This window comes from Ahaetulla prasina, chromosome 14 (assembly GCF_028640845.1).
Source record: "Ahaetulla prasina isolate Xishuangbanna chromosome 14, ASM2864084v1, whole genome shotgun sequence".
NCBI classification, from domain to species: domain Eukaryota; kingdom Metazoa; phylum Chordata; class Lepidosauria; order Squamata; family Colubridae; genus Ahaetulla; species Ahaetulla prasina.
In genome coordinates this window covers 1115613-1141114 of record NC_080552.1, presented here as the reverse complement: position 1 = coordinate 1141114, position 25502 = coordinate 1115613, and the positions used below count along the sequence as shown (strand labels likewise).

General features: G+C 44.1%; 1 protein-coding gene across 2 annotated transcripts; it reads left to right on the top strand.

Annotated features, from left to right (window-relative positions):
- Nucleotides 1-6414: 6414 nt before the first annotated feature.
- RPL3L (ribosomal protein L3 like) lies at nucleotides 6415-25474 on the top strand. Of its 2 annotated transcripts, none has more exons than XM_058157413.1 (10): nucleotides 6415-6571; nucleotides 10080-10272; nucleotides 11666-11834; nucleotides 13094-13229; nucleotides 15975-16161; nucleotides 18715-18875; nucleotides 19947-20048; nucleotides 21366-21461; nucleotides 22947-23066; nucleotides 25087-25474. In XM_058157413.1, exons 1-10 carry the CDS (start codon nucleotides 6569-6571, stop codon nucleotides 25141-25143), a joined length of 1224 nt encoding a protein of 407 aa, XP_058013396.1. In that variant the 5' UTR covers nucleotides 6415-6568; the 3' UTR covers nucleotides 25144-25474. The 2 variants fall into 2 exon arrangements, with proteins under 2 accessions (XP_058013396.1, XP_058013395.1); XM_058157412.1 differs by lacking the exon at nucleotides 6415-6571 and adding an exon at nucleotides 6841-6909.
- Nucleotides 25475-25502: the final 28 nt, after the last annotated feature.

Here is a 25502-nt window from a genome sequence, read left to right as displayed (position 1 = left end):
CTTGGAACTGAACCCAGATGGATATTTCTTCCAACAGTATGATACCTACATATATTGTTGTGACAAAATAAAATAAATAAAAGAAAAGAAAAGTGTGCATAAAAGAAAAGATACATTTATCAAGGTACAACATTTACAACACAAATGATGGTCAATATATCAATATAAATCATAAGGATTGCCAGCAACAAAGTTACAGTCATACAGTCATAAGTGGAAGGAGATTGGTGATGGGAACGATGAGAAGATTAATAAGTGCAGATTTAGTAAATAGTTTGACAGTGTTGAAGGAATTATTTGTTTAGCAGAGTGATGGCCTTCGGGAAAAAACTGTTCTTGTGTTGTGCAGTGCTCTATAGCGTCGTTTTGAGGGTAGGAGTTGAAACAGTTTATGTCCTGGATGTGAGGGATCTGTAAATATTTTCACGGCCCTCTTCTTGATTCGTGCAGTATACAGGTCCTCAATGGAAGGCAAGTTGGTAGCAATTATTTTTTCTGCAGTTCTAATTATCCTCTAAAGTCTGTGTCTTTCTTGTTGGGTTGCAGAACCGAACCAGACAGTTATAGAGGTGCAAATGACAGACTCAATAATTCCCCTGTAGAACTGAATCAGCAGCTCCTTGGGCAGTTTGAGCTTACTGAGTTGGCGCAGAAAGAACATTCTTTGTTGTCCTTTTTTGATGATGTTTTTGATGTTAGCTGTCCATTTTAGATCTTGCGATATGATAGAACCTAGAAATTTAAAGGTTTCTACTGAAAAGCATGTTTCTCCATTTCTCATCCAGGGAAATACATTCTGCCTTTTAAATATTTTCTAAAATATTTCATTCTTCTAGGAGGGGGGTGGGTGCTAAATTCCTACAATCCCTACTTTTTTTTTTCAAAACTTGAGTTTTGAAACATGCTCTTGGCAAAAAATTAAAATTGATCAAATCAGGGAGGCTTGATGGGTGCTTTTAATTTTTCTGATGCAAAGGAAGCCATTGATGGAGAAAACAGAAAAAAGATTCCTTCAGTGGCTCCCAAAAGCTTTCAACCATGAAGGTCTAGCAGCCAGGGGAAAAGTTCTGGTAAGAATTTTACAGTATCCAATTTTCTATGCCAATTAATTTCAGCTGTTAGATATCACTTTCTGTGAGCTTCCAGTCAGGTTTCAAGCAAGCACTCATCCCAAAATTTCCACAGCCATGGTTTTCCTTTAAATTACAGGCTGCCCATTTCCAAGGGTTGGTTACTGAACCTGCCCTAGCTCTTACTTTAGTCTATTCAAGATTTTTTTCAGTCCAAATTGAAGTTAATCAGTTGCAGTCCAGGCTTTTTTCTTTCTTTTCTTTTCTTTTTTTTTTAATTACACACAATGAGCCCTGGGACTTCTACTCATGAGACCACCAGTGCAACATATCTTGCTTTACTGGGCAACTGGGCAGCATCATTTGTGAGTCATAGTCAGGGCTTGGGTTTTGGATATCACTTTTTCTGCTATCTCCTCAAGTGATGGAATTGCTTGAGGGGGATGCCCCATAGAATTAGCAGGGAAATCTGACTCCGTGGGCTTTTAGTGCCACAGAGCAAGATCAACCTAGGAGAAGTCTTATGTGGAGGTAAGTGAAGGGAATAGTTTCAGTCTAATTCTGAATGGTGTCTCTTTCTGTGTGTGCCTGTGTGTGCCTACTTTTACAATTCAGGCAATACAAACAAACTGGACAAATTTCCCTAACATCACACAGAAATCTAAGGTGTTCAGGACTTGTTGTGATAGCCACTGTCAAATGCAATGCTTACATGAGTACTTTAGACCGATGACAATGTAAATGAGACAAGAAAGAAAACCTTACAATGAATTTCCCACCTCCCCCATAGTCTTTCCAGTTGTCTTCTGGGGATTGAAAAGAGTCTTTTAGGCTTTACTTGTGCATCTCAGGGTCTTTTCTTTCATATCTTCTAGGTAGCATGCTTGGTGATAAGGCTAGTCAGTCAGGCTTGGAAGGTCTGCTCCACTCTGCTGTGATGACTTTCAGTGGGGGCTGGATTCAAACTCAATTCCTGGCTCCAACAAATGGAAGGTCTCCTCTGGGGGCAGCATCTGGAACCATGTGCTCTGCTTCCACAGTTGCAGAGTCTTTTCAGGGCTGGAAGACATTAGAACAGGATCTCCTCCCCCCTTTTGTGGATAATCTTCCCAGGAAAGGCATTGTAATTGAATTAGAGAGGCATTGTAAAGAATTAGAGGGGGGGGTAGATATCTTGCAGGCAGAGTTTGAAAAGAAATAACACATCAACATTACAGTTACTAAAAGATAATGCAGTTTCAACAAAATGGAGACACAACTGATGAGAAAGAAAAAACTGGATTCACATGCTTCAGGAAGAGGATGAACAGGTAAAATCATTTAAACACACAGTAAATGCAAGACTGATTTTTTTTTCTTTTGTAAGTGAACTTAAAACGTTTCCTCATAAACTTGAGTTGTTACTTTAAGATAAAGAGAGGGAAGGAGAAAAAAAACAAATGAAAAGTTCTCTGTACCCTGTTTCTGTTGGCCACACAAAAACAGGGTAAAGGCTCCTTGTTTTTTCTCCTTCTCTTTTTCCCATTTTCATTGCTTCAACCTTTTGCTTTTCTTTTTCCCTAACAATTTAAAATTCTTGTCTCTAGAGATTAGATACATTTTACAGTTACAGTTACCTCGAGAGCCCACAAAGACAGACATAACACACATAAAAAAACAAGGAGGACAAAGAGAGGAAAACAAAACTCTGAGATTTACATACACACTGATCATTCCCGCCATAAATCTCAGTTAAATTAGGGAAGGCACAAATCTTAACAGACATACCACGTGGTTCCATAGAAGACAAAGAAAGAGACAAACAAACAAACAAAACAAACAAAAACCCAAACATTTCTATTTATATATTTCCCTTTTCTTTTAAGTACCTTTATTTAGCCAAATTTTTTTTCTGGTGTTATTTCTTAGCAAAGCCCATTTTTTTACACAATTTCTTCAATTTCTTTTCTCGTATGCCAGCTAACACTGGCACCTGCCTGGCGTCCCAGGCCCCAAGCATGTCTCTCAGGGGGTTTCCCTCTACCCTCGAGCTTACGCTTCTCATGATCCTCGGAATGTGAGGCTCACTTTGTCGTAGCCAGGTACTCCCGCAGTTTCAGAAAAAAAAGTTATCCACGAAGGACTCCGACTCCCTTCTATCGAAGTATGGGCCCCTTCCTTAAGGGAACTCTTATTTGAAGATCACCAATAAAAAAAAATAGTGATCCCGGAGGACCTTACTGCCCCTACAGCAGGTATGAGCACCTCCTCTCACTCCACATGCACCACTTGAGGCTTTGCTTTCCTTTTTTGGGTACACCGATAGTTCCTATATATTTCTTTTTCCCCCTTCATGCTTCTTTTCCTTTCACTCGGCTTCCGTTCCCTGAAAACACAAAGTTCCACATTTGGCTACCCCCACTTGCTTTCTCTAACCTACTGGTCAGGGCTCGGTGGAGCTAGCAGTAGGCAGAGGTGCGGCTAGAGTTTGCTCAAAGAGGTGGAATCAGACTGTTTCCTTAGGTGGAATCCCACACACACACTTCCTCCTTCCCTAACAGAAGGTCCTGTGCTCTGGCAAACCCCCCATACTCTCCAGACTTTTAGTCTTTCTGCGGTTAGGAAATGCACAGAGGAAGCAGCTGTGATTGGGAGAAGGGCTCTCTTACTCACACACCTGCAGGCATACACATATTTCCCATGCTTTTCCATGCTTAAAAATTAAAATTTAGAGGTACTCACCTTCTTTCCAAGCAGCCGTTGAGCTCAACACTCAAAACCGCTTTAAAACTTAGTTCCAAATGGCCAAGGTCCAGGAAAACTTACCCACAGACGCAATGGGTCTGCTGCTAGCAAGGGAGGCTTACCTGGGCCAGGTCCATTGGTTAGGTTAGCTTGGAGTCCCATCTGGAGTGCCAATTGTTGGAAGAAATATCCATCTGGGTTCAGTTCCAAGTGGGGGCAAAGACACTGGAAACATGGAGGCTGCTTTGAAAGATGGTTTAATGGTGGTCAGGATCACATGGTTTGAGTTCCTGAACAGAAAAGGGATGAGATCCTGTGCGCTCCCTAGCTTTATGCTTTTTCTGAGCTTTGAACTTTCTGGGGAACAGGAAGAGTATCCTGATTGGTTGTCAGACTCCCAGGGGGTGGGGGTCTTAGTTAACCTTGCTGGCTGATGTAATCTTCCCAGGTGTCATGTGGTGAGTTTCTGTTGCTAGGTGGATCCTATTGTGTTGCAGATGATGGTCCATTGACAAAGGTGGGGAGAATGAGTTTCTGCCTCTGGCCTATTGACAAAGGTGGGGGGAAATGAGTGAGCTTGGCTGAGGCTTTAATGGCCCATTGACAAAGGTGGGGGGGGAGTTAGGAAGCTGCTTTGTCTTTAAAACATGTTTCTCCATTTCTCATCCAGGGAAATACATTCTGCCTTTTAAATATTTTCTAAAATATTTCATTCTTCTAGGAGGAGGGTGGGTGCTAAATTCCTACATAGGGAAGGGAACCCCCGGGGCCAGGGGTGGGTTCTAAATGTTTTTACTACCGGTACTGTGGGCATGGCTTATTTTGTGGGTGTGACTTGATGGTCATATGACTGGGTAGGCGTGGCCAACTCAATGTCTCTCATGTCAAGGGGTACCTCACCTGGCCCCTCCCCTCCCAGCCATTCCTTGTCACACCCAGCCTCAACGTATCTATAGTTCTGCAAAAATGTTGTTCACCTTTTTGCAACTTTATTATCTACATACTATAGATCAGGGGTCTCCAAACTTGGCCACTTTAAGACTTATCGACTTCAACTCCCAGAATTCCTCAGCCAGCTTTGCTGTCTTAAAGTGGCCAAGGTTAGAGACCTCTGTTATAAATGCACTTTCATGGACCACTGAAAGGAGGAAATGGCTCACATGCTTTGCCCAAGGGTGTGATAGGCAACAATCTTTTAAGGGGCTGCTAGAAAGAAGGGGGGGAAGTATTTTCCAAAGCACCAGAAGGCAAAACAAGAAGCAATGGGTGGAAACTCAACAAAGAGAGAAGCAACCTAAAACTAAAGACAAACTTCCTGACAGTGTGAACCTATATAGGTTTCAGTCATAATTTCACATATAAAATAGCCATTCATGTAATACAACCTGCATATTGTTCAAAACAATCATTAGTATTATGGCTGAAGTTTGACAGCAAGCCTAAAATCCCCATTCCTCCCACTCCAGGGAAGGTTACTTCAAAATCCCCATTCCTCCCACCCACTAATCTGTTCTGGGAAGGAATCAAACTCCCCCCTCTTCATTTCCCAAATAAAATATCCCAGATAATTAAGGAATAATCAAGCTGCTAGCAAGGAATCTGCCTGGAATTCCACATTCCTGCCAGCTGCATAAAGGAAACTTTGTAAGCAGAAAACAGCTACCGGTGCATAGAGATCATAGAAAGTGGAAGCCGGAAGTTCGGCTCCATTTACAAGCAGGCAGAAAACTCATTCAAGACAGGATACTTCACAATGGAAATCGCCCAAACCTTTTTAGAAACACAAAGCCCATGTTGCACAAACCCCAAAACTTCAAAAACATTGAACCATATAAGAATTCCTCCTCTTATCCAATTTGTTGTTCAGCTGACCCAGAAAGGAGCTTCTAATCACTCTGTCAATTTAAAGCGACAGCGGGTTCCCCCCCCCCTTCTTCTTTGCCAAGCGATCTCCTGGCTGAGAAGCCAGCCGATCAGTTGGGAGGCTTCTTGGCTTCTCAATTTAAAGGGACGGTGTCTTGCTTTTTTTCCCCCTCTTCTTCGACAAGTGAGTCTTGATTTTTTCCTTCTAGCCGATCAGCTGGGAGTCGGGAGGCAGCAATAGATTGGGGGTGGGGCCAGGCAGAATTTTTACTACCAGTTCTCCCAACTACTCAAAATGTTTACTAACAGTTCTTGCGAACTGGGGAGAAACGGTAGCAACCCACTACTGCCCAGGGCTCTTGTATTTTGACAGCCTGGCACAACCCCACTAACATTTAGTCAGAGGGGGCTGTTTTATAGACTGGAAAATCTAAAAAAAATGGCATAAGGAGAAATTGCCCCATGATACACTCGGAGTCTTAGAGAAGCCTTTGTGCAGGACACTTTTTTGAGACAAAGCCATTTGGGGGCTGCATGCCGCCCCCCCCCCCGGGAAGCCCATTTTGTCTGGGCTGAGGGCTGAATGGCAAAGGGGCAGAAGAGGCTCCCCTCTCCGTGGGCTCCCTGCTCAGCTGTGGGCTGTGTGGGGCTGCACCAAGAAGTAGAATTGCATTTGGGGAGGCAGTAGCTGCTGGTGGGTGATATATTTCTGGAGAGTGACCTTTCATCTCCCTCCCGACGTGCTCAGCCCCTGTCGGCCCTCCCGAGGGTGAAATGGATAGCGCACCGGAATGAAGCCAGCTGCTAAATTTATGTCTTGGGGAGAGAGAAACATCTTTGGCATTAGGCAAGCCAGGCACTCGCTGGTAGCCCCTTTCTCTCTCGGCAGCCTCGGCTGAAGACGTCTGATCATGGTACTGGCAAGCGATGGGCCTGGCCCTTGTGGGGCCGTGGGGGGAGGTGGCGGTGGGGGGCAGCGGCTTGCAGGAGGCTTTCAAGGAACGGCCGGTCGTCCCCAATTCTGCCCCTGGGCAGGCATCAGCAGGGCTTTCTCCCTCTTGTTCTGATTTCAGGGTCCTCCCACGCCAGATTGTCTCCCCTCCACCACTGGGTGCTTCCTATCTGTGCCCTTTTCCCCTTCAATAGGCAGCCTTGCAGCAACTGGGCTCAAGTTTAAATTAGATACAGACTGGTCAGAATGTTAAACAGTGGACAGCAAATTTTGAATAAATGTGCTGCACAAAGAGTTGAGGTGAGTATTCCCCCTGCCTCTTGGAGCCGATCCCTCTGGGGAAGAAAGGCTCTTTGAAGGAGATTTTCTTCAAAGCCATCAGGCCACCACCTGCTAGACATGCAGGTGAGCCCCTGCAGCTCCGTTCCTCAGAGGTTTTCATATCTACAATTGGTATAGACCAGATCTTGACATCTGCACTAAAGGGTTTCGTGTCCCTGTGGGTTTTTGGGGCGCAGTTCTACTTTGTTGGGGAGGGGGTTTTGTGTATTTTCTGTCCATACAAAATGGTAGAGTGGAATAGGAACCCCTGGAAGTAAGAAGTGCAGCCACACAAACCACACATTGACAGGCTGCGTTAGTACAGAAACAGTTGTTCGCTTCTCCCTCCAGCACAGCAGCCACAGTGAAATCTATCATGAAGATTGACTGGGAGTTCTTGATCAAAGGATTTCAAGGGTGTGTCGCTCAACAACACTGAAGGAAGATTGCTGGGCCCCAATTCAATCCCTGTTTCAATCCTAAGCAAAATGACACCTAGATTTGATCCTGGGAGCAGAGTGAGAGGGACGTCATAGAGTTTGTACTTTGTAACCACAAGAAGCAAGATTACAAATTTATGAGAATTGTAAACTGATTTACAAGGATAATAAAACTGTAATAAAATACAGAAGATTCTATGCAACTGCAATTATCACTTTACCACCTATGACAACTACGTTTTTTAAAGGAAATAATCTCTTCAGTATTATTGCAAACTATTACTTTTCTATCATCTTTTACACCTGATCCAAGCTGATATTTCATTTTTTACTCTCAGCTGAAATATTTTTTTCTTTTCAGCTGAGATTTTATTCTTTTCATCTTTTATTCATATGCCATTTTTTAATATATCTGGATTACAAACTGTATCTAGAGGACAATCTTATTTGCATTTAAATTCAATTTAATCATTAGCCTCCCTCCAGAAGTTATAGATGTTCCATTTACTGGAGGTTTGTAAGCAGAGATTGGACAACCATCTATCGAGGATGGCATAAGTCTCCTTGATCAGGGGGTTGGACTAGATACCTCCAAGGTCCTTTTCAACTCTGTTATTCTGCTGCAGGATTCTGCTCATCACGCCTTAAGTGGGAGAGTAGGGGGGAGGAACAGAGCATCTTGGAAATAGTGTACAAAATTATTGAAATGCTCTGGAGCCATCAGGCCATCTTTGCTTAAAGTAGTTCATAATCACTTCCAAGTGATCACATAATCACTTCCAAGTGGGAATCTCATTGGGAGAGAGGAAAAGGGCTCCTGGTGTGAATGCTCACACCAGGCCAGTCACAGGCAGAATTGGGTGCACAAACTCTTGAGATCTGGGTTATCCCCGTTCTTAGAGTAGTAACTAAAAAGTAATATTTGATGCCAGAGTTTAGACATTTGTAACTTAAGCTGGGTTGGGTGGGGGGGAGGAAATTCAGTAAATTTTGTTGAACTTTTTGTTGAAATTCTGAAATTTCTGTTGAAATTTTTGTTGAAATTTTGTTTTTCATACTGTATCTGAGTTGGGAAGAAAATGATAGTTCACTAAGAGGCATTAGGAAAATATACCAACTTAAGAGTTGCAAATGTGAGTGCAGTTATTCCTTCAATGAGCCTTTAATTCACTGGATTCTGAAGTGATGATATTCACTTTTATTTTAAATTTGGGATTTTAAAAAAAGGGTTTAAATGAGGTTTTAAATTTGTATTTAAAAGTTAGAGCATCAATTGAATTTAACTGTCTATTCTTTAGCTTTTTATGTATTACATGTTTTTCTGTTGTTTTTGACTGTGAACCGCCCTGAGTCCTTCGGGAGATGGGCGGTATACAAATATAATAAATAAATAAATAAATAAATAAATAAATATTCTCTGCAAAATGTGTCAAAGGCACATGTGAATTAGTGCCTTCTTAGGAAATAGCACTCCGTTCGTTCACCCAGCACCAAAGGCCAAAGTGTGATTTGCTTGTTAACGGCTGTAGGACATCCAGGAAGCCAAGTAATGTGGGATGACAGCCAAGTTTTATTACATGAACCCAACGGGAATATGGCTTATTCACTTATTTATTTACTTATTTGCTTGTTTGTTTGTTTACTCACTTATTTACTTAACTTAGCATATTGTATGAACAGGGCGGAGAAACCTCTTTCTTTGTTGTGAGAACTACTAAAGCTAAAAATAGAGGATTTCGTATCTGGAGCAGACATTCCTCAACCTGGAATGGAATAGAATCTTTATTGCAATCGGTAACAAATACATAAAAAAACTTGATACCATAAACAGATTACATAAATGAAAGAAAATATCATAAAATACATTGGGCATGTTGCTATTATATTTTACATATATAATTTTACTATATTGAAAGCAACAGAATCACATGTACCCAAAAGTAAAAAATGTAAACAGAACTGGTTGGGACACCCAGGGAGTTTGTTTAAATGTGGGGTGATCAATTCTAAATGTGTAGCAACAAAAAACAAATGATAAAAAATGTGACTTACAGTTTCAGCAGCCCATCTGTCATCTGGGCACAACCTTGCCCCTTTTACTGTATCTCCCTTCTGAGACAGGCAGAATGCCTTTTTTTTTTTATTATTTGCATTTATATCCCGCCCTTCTCCGAAGACTCAGGGCGGCTTACACTGTGTTAAGCAATAGTCTTCATCCGTTTGTATATTATATACAAAGTCAACTTTTATTGCCCCCAACAATCTGGGTCCTCATTTTACCTACCTTATAAAGGATGGAAGGCTGAGTCAATCTTGGGCCTGGTGGGACTTGAACCTGCAGTAAGTGCAAGCAGCTGTGCTCATAACAGACTGTCTTAGCAGTCTGAGCCACCAGAGGCCCAGTATTCTTGTATTTGGAGATTATAGTTTAGCTTAAATATTTGGTGGGTCTAAAGAGGGCAAAGGAATTGGCTGGTAATCGATCCTTAGAAAGAGATGCCTGGTCTAGTTGAATATCATCACCCTTAATCTGTTGCCTCAAGCCTAGTATTGCACATTTTGTGCTCGAGTCTGCTGAGAATCCAAGTTTTTTTACGCATCTGTTCCAGATGTGTTGGGACTTTTATTTCCTGCTTTCTCTGACAAGGTTTTCATGATCTTTGCAAGATCACAGTAGTAACTAGCTGCTCTTCCCCCCAACTTTTCCAGTCTCATCGGAAGTTTTCAGCTCCCAGGCATGGCCACCTGGGCTTCCTTCCTCATAAGAGGAGTCGCCGACATCGAGGAAAAGTGAAGAGTTGGCCCAAGGATGATCCCAGCAAACCAGTCCACCTGACAGCCTTCCTGGGCTATAAAGCTGGCATGACTCACATCCTGCGGGAACTTCATAGACCAGGACTAAGTATGTGCCACGTTTGCTTAATTCTATGCCTCACTTTCATGGACCTCAGCAACTGGAAGGGGCTACAGTGGCCACCAAGTCCATGCAAATTAGAGCATACCTGACAAGTGGCCCACTATCAGGCTTCTGTTTGAACTCATCCAGAAAAGGGCAGACCACTATTTCCTTAGGTACTGGTTTCTTTGGCAAACTTTCTTGTAAGAGTTTGTTTTCAAATTTAATATTAAGTTTTTCCTCCTCCTCCTCCTCCTCCTCAAGGTAAGTTCACTCCTGGTTACATCCATGTACTTAGGAAAGTCATTTGCTTCTTGTTCTCTTTAGTCTTTTTGTCTAGTTACCACCCAGGTTTCCTGATGCTCTCCTAGTCAAATATAGGACTCACAGCTCCGTCTTTGCCTAGGTTATTCCATGTCCCACATGCTGGCAGGATCTTGGCCTATTTGAAATCTCCAAGGACTTGAAAAGCGTTACCATGTTCCATCCTTACTTTCAGCCTTCTTGTAAGATCCCAAGAACCAGGAATCTGGAGTTACTTCTGAGCAGTTTCTTGTATTGCTCTTCACTTACAGACAGAATCTTGCCAGAATAAAGCAACTATTTGCATCACTATGGATATACTTTGGAAATCATTAGGGGGAGCCGTTTTTTAACACTCTTTCTCCTGATCAAACTTTCCATGCTCCACTGCCTCTTTGGAATACAGTCCTTCCCTCCTGGGAATCCAGACTACATTCCACCACAGGTCTCTTCTGAAGGCCAAATATACCCAGTTCCTTTGATCTATCTCTTCCTAAAGCCTCTAATCTTCCTTATTCCTTCCTTTAATCTCTTCCACTTTCAATCCTTCCTAAAATATTGTGCTGGTACCAGGGCAGAGTATTCAAGGTAAGGTCTGACCAAGACAGAACAGAATGGAAGTATCTGATACTTGTGGGAAATGGAAACATTCAAGGTTGACATTTCTATGTGACTTAGAATGGGGATTTTTTTTTTTTTTTTTTTTGTAGAATAACTCTACCCAAACCCAGTCTCTCCCAAAGTGTTGGGACTGCCACCCATGTCCAGAGGGTACATAGTTTGAGAATGCTGGTTTGGAAAGAGGCCCTCACCAATGGATATCAAATCAGAAATACATTGAGCTGCATAAATATGATGCTTATCTGTGGTTGCTTTTTGTTAATTCAACAAACCTCAACCGGCTGGGTTTTTGCAACAATTTAGCCATAACCCATGGTTTATATTTTACAATGGTAGGCTTCATATGTCCCCTCCCAAAGAACTCTAAATCATGGTTTGGGAAAGAAAGCGCCTTATGGCTTAGTTGGATATGGGAGCCCCACCACCAAGCCTTCCTGGATCACCTCCTCGGTCTTTTTCCTCCTTTAAACTCCAGAAATCTCTAAGCGAGAAGAAGTGGAAGCTGTCACAATCATTGAAACTCCGCCTTTGGTGGTCGTTGGGCTAGTGGGCTATATCGAGACGCCAAGGGGGCTGAGAAATTTCAAAACCATCTTTGCAGAACATATAAGTGATGAATGTCGAAGACGCTTCTACAAGAACTGGTGAGGAGGGGGTCAGTGTGAATGAGCAAGGGTAAAGCCCTCCTTAAACAGGAAAACTCTGACTCATAGCTGTGCTTTGGAAATGCTTTGTGGGCTAAAAGTGTAATTATGAATACACACCCAATGTTTTGGAACAGTACAATCAGTGGTTCTGCAGAATTGTATGTATCTGAAGGATTGAAGGACTAGGGGAGACATCATTTATTATTTATTTATTTATTTAATCATATTTATATACCGCCCTATCTCCCGGAGGACTCAGGACGGTTAACAGCCACGTAAAATATACATAAATACAAGTTAAAACCCCAATTAAAAAACTTATTAAATAACTGATAACAGTCTTCCAATATCTCAGGGATTGCCACAAAGAAGAGGGAGTCAAACTATTCTCCAAAGCATCTGAAGGTAGAACAAGAAGCAATGGGTGGAAACTAATCAAGGAGAGAAGCAACTTAGAACTAAGGAGAAAATTCCTGACAGTGAGAACAATTAATCAGTGGAACAACTTGCCTCCAGAAGTTGTGAATGCTCCAACACTGGAAGTTTTTAAGAAGAGGTTGGATAACCATTTGTCTGAAGTGGTGTAGGGTTTCCTGTTTAAGCAAAGGGTTGGACTAGAAGACCTCCAAGGTTCCTTCCAACTCTATCATTCTATTCGATACTATTCTATTCTATTCTATTCTACTCTACTCTACTCTACTCTACTCCATTCTATTCTATTCTATTCTATTCTATTCTATTCTATTCTATTCTATTCCTGGCTACCAATTGCAATTTTTACTGTGATGGAGGAGGGAATAGTAACTTTCTTATGTATATTCAGCATGATTAAAATAAAACTGAATTCTCATACAGTGTGAGACTTCACTAAACTTTGTTGTTTAGCTGTTTTGGGAACAGAGCCCTGTATTGTAAACCTCCATGTTAAATCAGAATATCAGTTCCATATTTTCATAAACCAGTCTCAGAATTATGGGTGTTACCTGAATGTAACATCTGGAGGCTTTGATAGGATTTGTCCTTTTGGGAGGTGAGGATCCAACTGTTACCTGAAGAATCTGAAGTTGAGCCCCACTGTCCGTGGATTGGTAAACCCCCCCCCCCCCGGAGCAAGGGGCTTCTTGCTATCCTGCTCTCAAGCCATGGAGGCTGGTGTGGATATCAGGACAGGCTTTGCACTGTTTTCTTGCCAAAGCCTGGTTGGAAATTATTCCTGTTGTCCTTGGATCTGATTTTTCCCGGCTTTTTCTTTTCAGGCACAAGAGCAAAAAGAAGGCATTCACTAAGTACTGCAAGAAATGGCAAGATGAGGCTGGGAAGAAGCAGCTGGAGAAGGACTTTGTGTCCATGAAGAAATACTGTAAGATCATCCGTGTCATTGTGCACACCCAGGTGAACATTTGCCACATGTCTCTGGAACACTCAGAAGAACACATCTAGGAGGGTTGTCTGGCCCACTGGCTAGTCACACTCACTCATGATTTGTTACTGGTTGTTTCTGCTTGTTTGGACAAAGTCTTCATTGCCAGATGTTGTCTGCTGTACAACCTGGGTTTCATCTTTAGAAACTGAATACTTTTCCATGAACGACAGCTGGGGTTGCTAGTCTCTCTGAGCATACACAGAATTTCTATCTCTCATTTCTTAATCAAGAAAGACAAACACAACATGTTTAAATGAAGCCAGAACAGAGAATTCAGTAATTTTTGGTTCACCACTGCAAAGTCTAGGTCCTGGTTGAAGTGCTCCAGATCTCCCACGACCACAGCCCCACTCTTCAAATCAGTTAAAGCAGGCTCTCCGTTGAGGGTTGGGGTGTGGGATAGCTTCTGCCTCAGTTTGAAAAAAACTGCTGCTGCTTTCAGGAGTCACTCAAATAACGGCAGCCTCACTAGTCCAGTGTTTGAGTCACACAATGGCCCACTGGAGGCATTGAGGAAACCCCCAAGCCAACAGTGGAGGGTGGAATCCCTCTTTCCTGTCCCTATGCAGCAGCATTCTTGATGGATGATGCCAAGCGGAGGGGAGACAAGAGCCATCAGTTTTAGTGGCCATTGGGGGCCTGTCTGCACTCTTTCTAAAGTTTGTATATATTTTTATACCATGGTGACAAGACATGGATGCAATATTCCAACTGTGGTCAGTTGGAATATTGGAACATTCATGTGATGTAGACACTATCCTGATGCAGCCTAGGACTGCGTTGGCTTTTTTGGCACCTGCAGCACATTGCTGGTTCATATTTAAGTGGTTGTCCACTAGGACACTTAGATGCTGTTGAGTCACATACCACCACTTCTATATCTGTGCATTTGGTTCTTCTTGTCTAAATGTAAAAGTGTACATTTCCCACCACTGAATTACATTTTGTTGTATAGGGCCCAGTGTTCAAGTCTGTCAAGATCCTCTGGAACTTGAACCTTTCTTCTAAACCTTTGGCTATACCCACCAGCTCGGTGTTTGTCTGCAAATTCAATGCGTTTCCCTTCTATTCCCTCATCCAAATTGTTCATGAAGATATTGAAAAGTACCGGGCCTAAGACTGAACTTGTGGTTCCCAACTGCATGCTTCTCTCTTTTTAAATATCGTTCCATTGAGGACTACATGCTGAGGGCAGTGGGTTAGTCAGTTATGAATCCATCTGGTGGTGAAGCTGTCTATCTCACATTGTTCAATCTTACCAAGAGGGAGGGTGTGTACTACCTTGTGTAATGCCTTACTGAAGTCTAAGTAAACTATGTCCACGGTAGTTCCCTGGTCCATCAATTTAGTCATGTTGTCAAACAAAGCCAAAACAACAAATAAGGTTGTCTGACATGATCTGTTTTTAGAAAACCCATGTTGGCTTCTAGTAATAGCTTTGCTCTTTTCTTGGCCCTCGCAAATCCAGTGCTTGATTATCCCCACATAATTAAAGTGATACATGGTCTGTCCCAGGGGTGAAATCCAGCAGGTTCTGACAGGTTCTGGAGAACCAGTAGCGGAAATTTTGAGCAGTTCGAAGAACCGGCAAATACCGCCTCTGGCTGGCCCGAGTGGGGTGGGAATGGAGATTTTGCAATATCCTTCCCCCAGGAGTGGGGAGGGAATGGGGATTTTGCATTATCCTTCCCCTGCCATGCCCACAGAACCGGTAGTAAAAAAAAATGGATTTCACCACTGGCTTGTCCCCTTTAGTATTAATCTGGCACAGCAATAATTGGATGACTCCTGGGGAAATGGAAAAATAGGAGTCCTATGCTTGTAGCCCTAAATCTCGCTGCCCTGATGTTCTTAACAGTGATTATAACATTGCAAGAGACAGAAGAAAACATCTCCCCCACCTTCTCTGAGCTATGTGTGACTTCATAGACCTCTTTTGTGCCTCCTGACCTCTTTTGTTCCAGGTTAGCGAGCCCTCACCTCTGCAGTTCTTCATCAAAGGAGAGGGAGGTGAAGGAGGAACATGAATCTGACCCTCAGAGCCCCCACTGGGGATCCAGGAAAGGCCCAGGCTGGGAGACCCCAGAGAGCAGCACAGTTGAGAATCCCGCTCTCTCCACCATGTAGGGCCGGCAGGACTTGCTTTGGAAGAGTGGTGCTTGAAACATTGCCTGTTGACATTTGGGAGCCTGGAAAGCATCTGCTTAAGGGTTTCTCTCTTATGGTTTGGTTTAGGGTGCTTCAAGGGGTGGCTCTGCCAGCAGCCTAAGTCAGAATGGTGGCTCAATTGCTCCCTGCAACCTGTGAAGGAACAGTTGACAGTGAATTCTGTATTGGAACTTTCCATTACAAACCAATTTCTATAGCCTCAACTCTCCTACTCAGAAGACTGAGTAGTTCCCCTTTTTCATTGAATATTGGTACTCCCACAATGCAGTGGGCCAGGTGAGAGAGCACATGAACCAAAACGAAGTGCTGCTCCCTGATCCCAAACACAGTTAGGTTTACCTATTCCCACATACCAACTTCTCAAGTGTGTCATGAGACCATAGCCTCAAAGTCCCAACCCTTGCAGTAGTCAAATTCTGCAAGCAGATGGAAGGTTCGGAGTAGCTAGAACTCCTGCACCTTACCTTTGTGGCCAGTTAAGTGTTGAACATGAACATTTGCCACCTCTGCTGCATGGTGCAATTTTTGAGCTTTTTTGGTTGCAGATGAAGCTCCTGCCAATGCGGCAGAAGAAAGCACATATTATGGAGATCCAGCTCAATGGAGGCTCTGTGGCAGAGAAAGTTGACTGGGCTCGGGAGAAGCTGGAGAAGCAGGTGTCTGTGCACAGTGTCTTCAGCCAGAATGAGATGATCGATGTCATTGGAGTCACCAAAGGGCATGGGATGAAAGGTAGGAGGGAGCAGACCTGAAATTTGGAAACCTCTTGGATCAAAGGCTGATAGGAAGTGGTATGGCTACAGATTGTATTCCAGATGAATGACTCAGGAAGCCATTCAAGATATAGGGAAAAGTAGCTTTTTCATTTCTGACCAGAAATGTCCACACGTTCCCTGGGGCCTGATAGGTTCCCTCCTCAACCTCAGTTCAAATTCTTCAAATTTTTAAAACGACTGGATGGAGAATTCTGGGAGTTGAAATCACACATCTCCAACCTGCCAAAGTTGAGAAACATTGGTTTAAAGCAGGAGTAAAATCCAGCAGGTTCTGACAGGTTCTAGAGAACCAGCAGCGGAAATTTTGAGCAGTTCAGAGAACTGACAAATACCACCTCTGGCTGGCCCCAGAGTGTGGTGGGAATGGAGATTTTGCAATATCCTTCCCCTGCCACGCCCACCAAGCCACGCCCACAGAACCGGTAGTAAAAAAATTTGGATTTCACCACTGGTTTAAAATTTGGCTTGAAGCATCCCATGTTTTCTGCTGGAATAATATTTTAGAAGAGGGTCAGGAGACTACTAGTTATACCCCACGTTGTGTTGGGGGAGGCGGTCAGCTTGGGAAAGGGGGGAACAAACCAGTTTGTGGCAGCTGGCAGGACTGTTGGCATAGACAGAAGGGTGAGGTATATAATGTCAACAGGAAATAAAAACCAGGACAGCCATTTTGTGAGAGTGCTTACAATACGCTTCCATAATTCCGGGTATGATTTGTTCTTTTTCAGCCCCTTTTCTTCCCTAATAAAGGGATGGTGATCCTCAATCAAGGAAGGCCAGGTCAGGAAAGAGGAATGGCGGACATTACAGAGATGCTGTTTATTATTGTAGGATAGAATACAGTCATGGACTCTTGGAAGCCTACTGCACCTTATACCAAACCAAAGGAAGGATTTTGAATTTATCCTGACTTTCACTTTCTCAGTTGTTTTTTCTAAAACTCTTCTTTTAATGCTTCATTCATTTCCTCTCCCTCCGAAGGCTAGATTGGTTTGCCCCTCTAGATATTGCAGGTAGTCCTTGGCTTACAAACATAAAGTTTAGTGACATAAAGTTACAATGGCATTGCAGAAAGTGACTTAACACCTACTTGCAACATCCCCACTGCCATACGATCAAAATCCAGATACTTGGCAACTGGCATTATAATGGCTCTGTCAACGGTCCAACTAGCGCACACAAAACAAGTAAACACTCTTGGGAGCTTTGAATTTCCAAAAGTGAAACTTTATTGGATATACCATTTTGGTACTGGAGAATCAAAACCGGCCCTGGTTTTCTCATGCAAATGTTTGCCTAATGTGATCACATTGTCCAATTATGAGATGTCTTTTTATTATGGGAACAGTTCACCTGCTTCTCAAGCACCTGCAGTCGTGACCTTGATGGTTTCCAGGCTCTCATGGTCTGTGCACAAATTCTCAGGACTCCATCCCACCCTTCCCTCCCCCTAGTTCATTGGCAAATGGAATAGCGATAAAGTTTGAAAGAAGCGAAGTGGTTCAGTCTTGACAGGCTGCCTGTCCTGGGGTTATGTGATCATCAGTTGCAACTTTCCTAGATAGCTTCCTACAAGCAGAGTCTATGGAGGAAGCCCATAGGACAGTGAAGGTGAACCTATGACGCGTGTGCCACAGGTGGCACGTGTAGCCATATTGGTGGGCACGTGAGCTCAGCTCCCACAGTAGGGAGGTAGGGAGATAGGAACAGTAGGGACGGCCTGGGGGGGAAGGCCCATTTTTTGCTCTCCCCAGGCTCCAAAGCCTTTTTAGTAGCCCCCCCGAGGCCCTCTGGAGGCCAGAAACAGCCCATTTTCTGACTTCCGATGGGACCGGAAGTTGGCAAACGGGCCATTTCCAGCCTCTGGAGGGCCTCCGCGGGGATGGGGAAGGCTGTTTTCTCCCTCCCAAGGCTTCTAGAAAGGCTCTGGAGCCTGGGGAAAGCAAAAAACGGGCCTTCCGGTCCCACCGGGAGTCGGCAAACGGGACATTTCTGGCCCCCAGAGGGCCTCCGGTGGGGGGAGGTTTTTGCCCCGCCCAGCTCCTAGAAAGGCTCTGGAGCCTGGGGAGAGGAAAAAATGGGCCTACAGGGCCCACCGGGCCAAAAGTGTGGGGAGCGCAGGGAGTGTCCCGTCCAAATTCGTGGGGGCGGGGCACATAGAATTATGGTTGTGGGCACGCACACGCGATGCTCCCCCACGCTCCCTCGGTTTTTGGCACAACCTTTTTGCCATCACTGCCAGAGGGTAATTTACTTAATGACTATGGTGATTTGCTTAATGGCTGGCAGCAAAAAGAGTCATAGAATTGTGAAACTCACTTAACAACCACACTTAGTGATGGAAGTTCCCATCCTAACTACAATATGAGCTATAAGGGCCCCAACGGTGTGGTTAATGGTGAAGGAGGGCAGTTCAGCTGCATCTGGAAGGCCCCCAGTTTCCCATCCCCACCTCAGTCACTTAGAGGTTGATCGGCCTGTCTCTAACTTCAAGGCTGCCTTTCTACAGGAGTGACGAGTCGCTGGCATACCAAGAAACTCCCAAGGAAGACTCACAAAGGCCTGCGGAAGGTTGCCTGCATTGGAGCCTGGCACCCTGCCCGGGTGGGCTACTCGATTGCCCGGGCTGGCCAGAAGGGCTACCACCACCGCACAGAACTCAACAAGAAGGTATGATTCCCCTCCAGCCAACTGATTTGAAGCCCAAACACACGAACAGCCTCCAATTGCACCCACCTCTGGCGGAATCAGAGTGTCTTGGGAACAGAAGCTGCAACCTACTGATCCATCTTTCCTCCTCATCCGCCAGCTGTTCAATATATATGGCTGGTAGGTGTGATGCTATCGGGCTTAGCAGTGCATGGTAAGGCTCACCTGGGAGCAGAGAATTCAGGATTAACCCATTTTACAGATATGGCAGGACTGCAACTTTCCATTTCTTGCTGAAGTCGCTGTTAGAATTCCGGGAAAGCCTGTGCAAAGCACACCTCTAATTCTGCATCTTCTGCAAGATAGGAATGGGGGGGGAGGTGTTTTTACCAAGAAACTGGCAGCAAGAAACAAACCAGGTCCAAGATTTTAGGAGAGCTTCTTTATGTCATTTTTGCTTGGCCTTCTATAGATGAACACTTAATACTACAAAACTGATATGTAGCAATTGAAGTCTTAACAACTGAAGCCTCCCTTTTTAATATAATCCATTACATAATTTATTATATAAAACCTAAGTTATATTTGCTATCCAAAGGTATCTGTCCCATATAATCTACCTTTTTTTTTCCTTCTTGCTTTCCTCTCTATAGATTGTTCTTATAACATTAGCGGCAGCCTTTATATTACGCCGTATTTTGAAAGTGCGCTTGCAAAGGCTATTGGTGGATTTAAGAGACCAGGAAAACTTTCCTGAAAAGGGCAAATTGATTTTGTGTTCTGTTGCCTAGAAAGCTGCAGGGTCATATCCCTGCAGACTCAGATGAGCCCTTTGCTTCTAGAGTCCATAAGCCGCAGCTTTCAACAGCTCAGAGAAAATCTGAGGTTTTTGCGGGGCGGGGGGGGGGATGACCAGAACAATGCAGCATCTGGTGCCTCCTTTGTGCTGATGTGGCCCGTAAGAGCAGGATTGAGGGCCAGGAATCAAGTGTCCAAAAGGAGGCAGGTCTTGGGCATCACTGGGCAAGGTAGACGTGGCCAGCTTTCATTCTCCTGTTTGTTGGATAACTTGGAAAATCTTTTTTCCTTTAGGTTTATCGCATCGGCCGTGGGATCCATGTAGAAGATGGCAAAGTGATCAGAAACAATGCATCCACCAATTACGACCCAACAGAGAAAACCATCACCCCACTGGTAAGGAGGCCAGAAGGAAGGTTAGTTCTTCTGGCTGGAGAATGATCCTTTGGAGGTCTCATCACGAATCCTTCTTTTTAAGAAGACAAAAAACTATGCTTTAAAGCAATATCTTGTCTTCAAAATCCATTTCCCCCCAAATGCATTCTAAATTTCAATGCTGTTCTGGGAACAGTGGGAGAACTTTTGGAAGCACCGGGGCATTTTCTTTGACCAAGTCCTGACCATTATTTCAGCTCAGGTGATGCACAGGTGAGATCCCTGAGTAGATGCAGGGCTTCTCTATCTTGGATCACTTGAAGAGGGCAGAGATGGAAAAGTCCCTTCTGTGCTGGAGTCAAGGCTAGAAAATGGTGGCTCCAGGGGAAAGCTATCCGGGTTTGATGGGTTAAATGGATCAGAAGACTTAACCTGGCTCTAGGCAGTTTGGTGTAAAGGAAATTCAGGATTGTTTACCAGGAAGGGGTCAAAACAGTCAAAATGAGGGTCGTGACCACACAGTTGAAGACCAAGACCCCTTTTTTTTACTTATGCCACGCATGCATCACCTGATAAAAGGGGACAAGGCTTCAACTGTACTGTCACCTTGACTTTTTAAATCTACTGTGCAGACACCCCCCATGCCTGTGGTAACCAACCAGGCATCTGGGCACCATGCCTGTAGACTTTTCCTGCCATCTTCTACTTTTTAAAAAGTTTCAAGTTTATTTTAAGTGTAAAATTCCACAAGGAATGCTATAATTGTAGGAGCCCTGCTGGCGCAGAGGTTAGAATGCAACATTGCAGGCTGACTCTGCCCACAGCTAGGAGTTCGATGCTGACTGGCTCGAGCCTTTCATCCTTCCAAGGTTGGTAACATGAGGACCCAGATTGTTGGGGGCAACAGGCTGACTCTGTAAAGCTCTGTGGAGCAGTATATAAGTCTAAGGGCTATTGCTATTGCTAGGAAGCAGCCTGCTGCTTTTCGAATTTTCTGCACATTAAGTTCCATAATGCTTTAGGATTCCATTTGCGCCCATCGATGTGTTTATAAAAATACTGCAACTAGAAAATGGGAATAAGTTGACAGGGGGCATGATAAGTGTCACTGAAAGTATTCCAGTCACAGCATTGGCATGTTTACAATTGGCCATCCTTGCAAAGGCAGCCATTTTGTGCATGGTGAAATTTCTTTGCGGCCGCCATTTCTTTTGAATGCCATGACATGTTTCCCAAGTATCAGACGTATCTTCTGGTGAGGACCACTATCTATCTGGGGTCATCAATGAATAAATACCACCCTCACCCCGATGTCCATTCTATCTTTCTGTCTTCCAGGGTGGATTCCCTCAGTACGGAGAAGTCAACAATGACTTTGTGATGGTGAAGGGTTGTGTGTTGGGTACCAGGAAGCGGGTGCTGACCCTGAGGAAGGTGAGGGCTTCACTGAGGCGTTTGGAAGGACAGTGGATAAGTCCAGGGATGAAGGACAAATGTGATTCTTTGGCAGGAGGGTGTTGTGGTCCACCAGGAGCTGGCAACGGAGTCGGACAGCGATGAGGTTGAGGTGGGGCCAGGGCCATCAGGGAGTGAGGTGCGGACTCCAGAGCCTCCAGAGACTAATAGTAGTGAGGCAGAGAAACAGGAGGAGCCTGTTCCTAATGCACACGTGAGAAGAGCTGCCAGAAGGCAAGAGCAGCTGAAGCAGAGAGGACAACTCGGGAGTAGGGCTAAGAGATGATTGGCCCCTCCCAGAAGGCTTAAAACAGACCAGCAACGGCGTTTGGGTTTACCGGAAAACAACGTTGGTAGCTGCGTCTTCTTCGTCTACGTCTTGCATTTATTTTTGTGTCTTCTGAACGTTTGCCAAGAAAGGCCTTTGGCAGTTTGCCTAATTGGACCAAGGTTTGCGATAGGACTGAGGAATTTGTGTTGGGAGGAATTTGTTTTAATTTGAGTTGAACAACACTGGGAATGAAGTAATTCTCAGCTGTTCAAATAAAGTTTGTTTTTTCATGGACTGAGTTTCCTACTACCTACTTGGGCCTGGGCCACAACAGAGGGTTAGTCTGTGTGGGCTGACCAATCCAAGGGTTTCTGCTGCTCTCCAGAGGGTGAGGCTGGGAGGATTCAGCCTGAGCAAATGAGCATTTCGGCTGCTTTGGGAGCAGGGCAGCAAACCTGGAAGCCATCAACGAGATGCTTAGCAGCGCTAGAGTCTTGTGCAGGGATCACCACAAAATGGGACGGGAAATGCAGTGAAAGCCCCACAGAAATGGCCTGAATTTCTCAAAAGGAACACAGGAGGTAGTAGATGTTAGGAACAAAACGAAATATTTTCAGTCATCATTATCTAAGTCAAGTATCTAAGCCCTAGACTGTACCTAGTTTTGGGCTCAATTTCACCTATGAAAGGCTTTTGCAAACCTTATTAAATTTCTTTGCCACTCCTCTTGCCGCAATGTGCAAATGATTGTGCATTAGTTAATATATTCTGAGCACTAAATTTCAGTGAGGGGCATTTGCCCCATAGATTCGTACAGTGGTGGGATTCAGCCAGTTTGCACCACTTTGGAAGAACCGGTTGTTAACTTTCTGAGCAGTTTGGCAAACTGGTTGTTAGAAGAAATCATTAGGGCAGAGAACTGGTTGTTAAATTGCTTGAATCCCACTGCTGGATTTGTAGCTGCCCTCCGCTAACTCCAGCTCCCAGATCATGTGCACATATCCTGACTTTTTTCAAGGAGATCAAAGCAGCAGAAATGGGGGTCCTCCTTCACTTCATTGCCACCACACACCCCTGAGCTGAGAAAATGTGCCTGGCCCAGAGACCCTGCTGAGCTTCCAGGGCTGAGGAGGGAGCTGCCTCCAAGCCTCTCCTCTGGGCTTCTGCTGTAACCCTTTCCTGTGTCTCCCCAGTCCCTTCTGGTCCATACAAGCCGAAAAGCTCTGGAGGCCGTGGAGCTGAAATTCATCGACACCACCTCCAAGTTTGGCCACGGCTGCTTCCAAACAGCCCAAGAGAAGCGAGCCTTCATGGTGAGTTTGTGCTGGGAAACACCACTCCCAAACTGGACAAATGAACTGGTGGGAGGGGAGTTCTCTATATGAAACCATGATTTGTTTTGGTCATCCAAGATTGGAGTAGTTCTGTGGGAAGTATTCTGCTGGTGCATTCACAAATTCACTTCAGGATTCAATCCAAACTGGTTATTTCCAGTGGTGGGATTCAGCCAGTTTGCACCATTTTGGGAGAACCGGTTGTTAACTTTCTGAGCAGTTTGGCAAACTGGTTGTTGGAAGAAATCATTAGGACAGAGAACCGGTTGTTAAATTGCTTGAATCCCACCACTGGTTATTTCCTTTAGCAGCTGGAAACCTGCCTTTTAGTTAAGAAAGGAAGCAGTGAGGTTCGGAGTGAGATTATTCGGGAACCCAATGCAATTTTTTTGGTTTATTTTCAATATATATGATAGTAAAGCTTGAATTATCCCTCTATTTGCAGTTTTTATTCTAAGGACACCTGGGAAACATATTTCCATTCACAAATTGTTCTCATGCAGCTTAATCTCCTTTCTGTTCCCAATGAGGTTCGGTCCTAACAATTATGTTTTTAATCAAGATTCTAAAGGTTTATGAACTATTCTCATCAACTTCTTTTCTTTGTTGCTAAACAATAACATGGAAGCTCTTTCTTAGGCCTCATCTGCACCCTCCTTGCCTGAGACATGTCGCTCCCTTTGCTGTCAAAAGAGAGCCTCCACCTTGACCCCAGCAGAATTGGATCAAAGTGACCCACCAAGAAAGGTTTTCAGTCAGGAAGTCTAAATTAGCCCCATGCAAGCCCCAGTTTCCAGGGAGGAGGGACCTGAGGGCAATAGGCCCAGCTGCAATTGGCCTCTGCCGGACAGGGCCCTCCTAGCCGCTTTGGGGATCAGCCTTGGGCGAAAACCTCCAGCCAAGCCAAGTTTGCATTTTTCTTTGTGGGCTTGGGCAGCCTAATCCATCGGGGAGGGGACCTCCGTTGCTTAGTTTGTCCCCTTCCAGCGAGTGTGCTGAGAGGAGAGAGCCTAGGGATTTCTTTTTTGCAATATGGAAGACAGAAGAGAATTGCATGCAAAAATACATTAAATTTGGGAAACTAGGATTCTTCCCTCTCGGCAATTGGACACGGCAGGTGTGGGGGAACATGGAGAGGCAACCTAGTCCCCCTCTGGCTTCAGACATGGCCTTTGCTTCCTTTCTTCCCCTCTGGGGGAAGCTCCTCTCTTCAACCATCTTGGACATTTTGATCACAATCCAATATAGGCCACCATGCAGAATTTTTCTTAAAAGGGGGCACAAAGGCCCTGGGTAGAACTTCTGCAGAAGTATTGTTGAACCTTTCTTCTCGTATCTATCTTTTTCTTCTTCTTGTGCCATATCCGTCATCGGACGCTGGCGAACATGTTGGCAATCCTATCATATCTATCTGGAAGAATGCCTCCATTGCTTAGTCAGAGCGATCGCATTAACTGATATTCAGAATAACAGAGTTGGAAGGGACCGTGGAGGTCTTCTAGTCCAATCCCCTGCTCAAACAGGAAACTATACCACATTAGACAAATGGTTGTCCAATCTTTTCTTTAAAACTTGGAGCCACCACAACTTCTAGAGGCAAGTTGTTCCACTGATTCATTGTTCTAAGTGTCAGGAAATTCCTCCAGTTAGAACTTCTCCTGACAATTAGACTTTCAAAGGCAGTTTTGCAGTTTTTAGGTGGGGCCTCGCTGAAGATGGCCAAGAAATAGAACTGTAACATCTGGACTGCAAAAAGATCATCCCCAGACGGTAGCAGAGATCTGGTTAATGTGAAATATTTGCTGCCATTTAGGGGTGAAGTTGCAGCTCAAATCTTGTAGCCCACCAGAGGAGATGTCTAAAACATGTGAAGGAATATATAGAAGCAAGGCAGGCCTTTCCACAGAAATCCATCGGGAGCCCTTGTCATACAGTTTTGCCCATTTAATTGTAGCAGTCGGAGATGTTGACAACCACTTTTTTTCTGCTTCGGTTTCAGGGCCCTCAGAAGAAACACCTGCTGAAAGGGAAGCCAGAAACTCCAGAGGAATTATAAAGCGGTTTCTCTGAAGGAGAAACTTCTACATTGTTTGTGTCTGGGGCTATATCAAATATGAGTGCAAACATGGTCTCTGTTATTGAAATGGAATAGTTTTTGTCAATCTTAAGAAAAAAGATCACTGTGTTGAAAGAGAAAACCCAATATTTATCATAAGGGTTATACAGGGAGGATACAAAAATCAAAATGTCACTTGTGATAGCATGATTGAAGTGGTTGTCATCTTGACTTTTTTGACCATTCCACCCATGGACATTTCTGGACAACCCAGATATTTGCTTATATTTTTGCACTTTTGGCTGATGCTAATAAAGGTATTGTCATATTATGTAAGATTGATTTTTTTTCCTGTCACT

Coding starts and splice junctions, on each gene's coding strand:
- RPL3L (XM_058157412.1), top strand. CDS start 6,856: ATGTTAAACAGTGGACAGCAAATTTTGAATAAATGTGCTGCACAAAGA. Junction 6,910..10,079: donor GTGCTGCACAAAGAGTTGAG/GTGAGTATTCCC, acceptor CAACTTTTCCAG/TCTCATCGGAAGTTTTCAGC. Junction 20,049..21,365: donor AGAAAACCATCACCCCACTG/GTAAGGAGGCCA, acceptor TCTGTCTTCCAG/GGTGGATTCCCTCAGTACGG.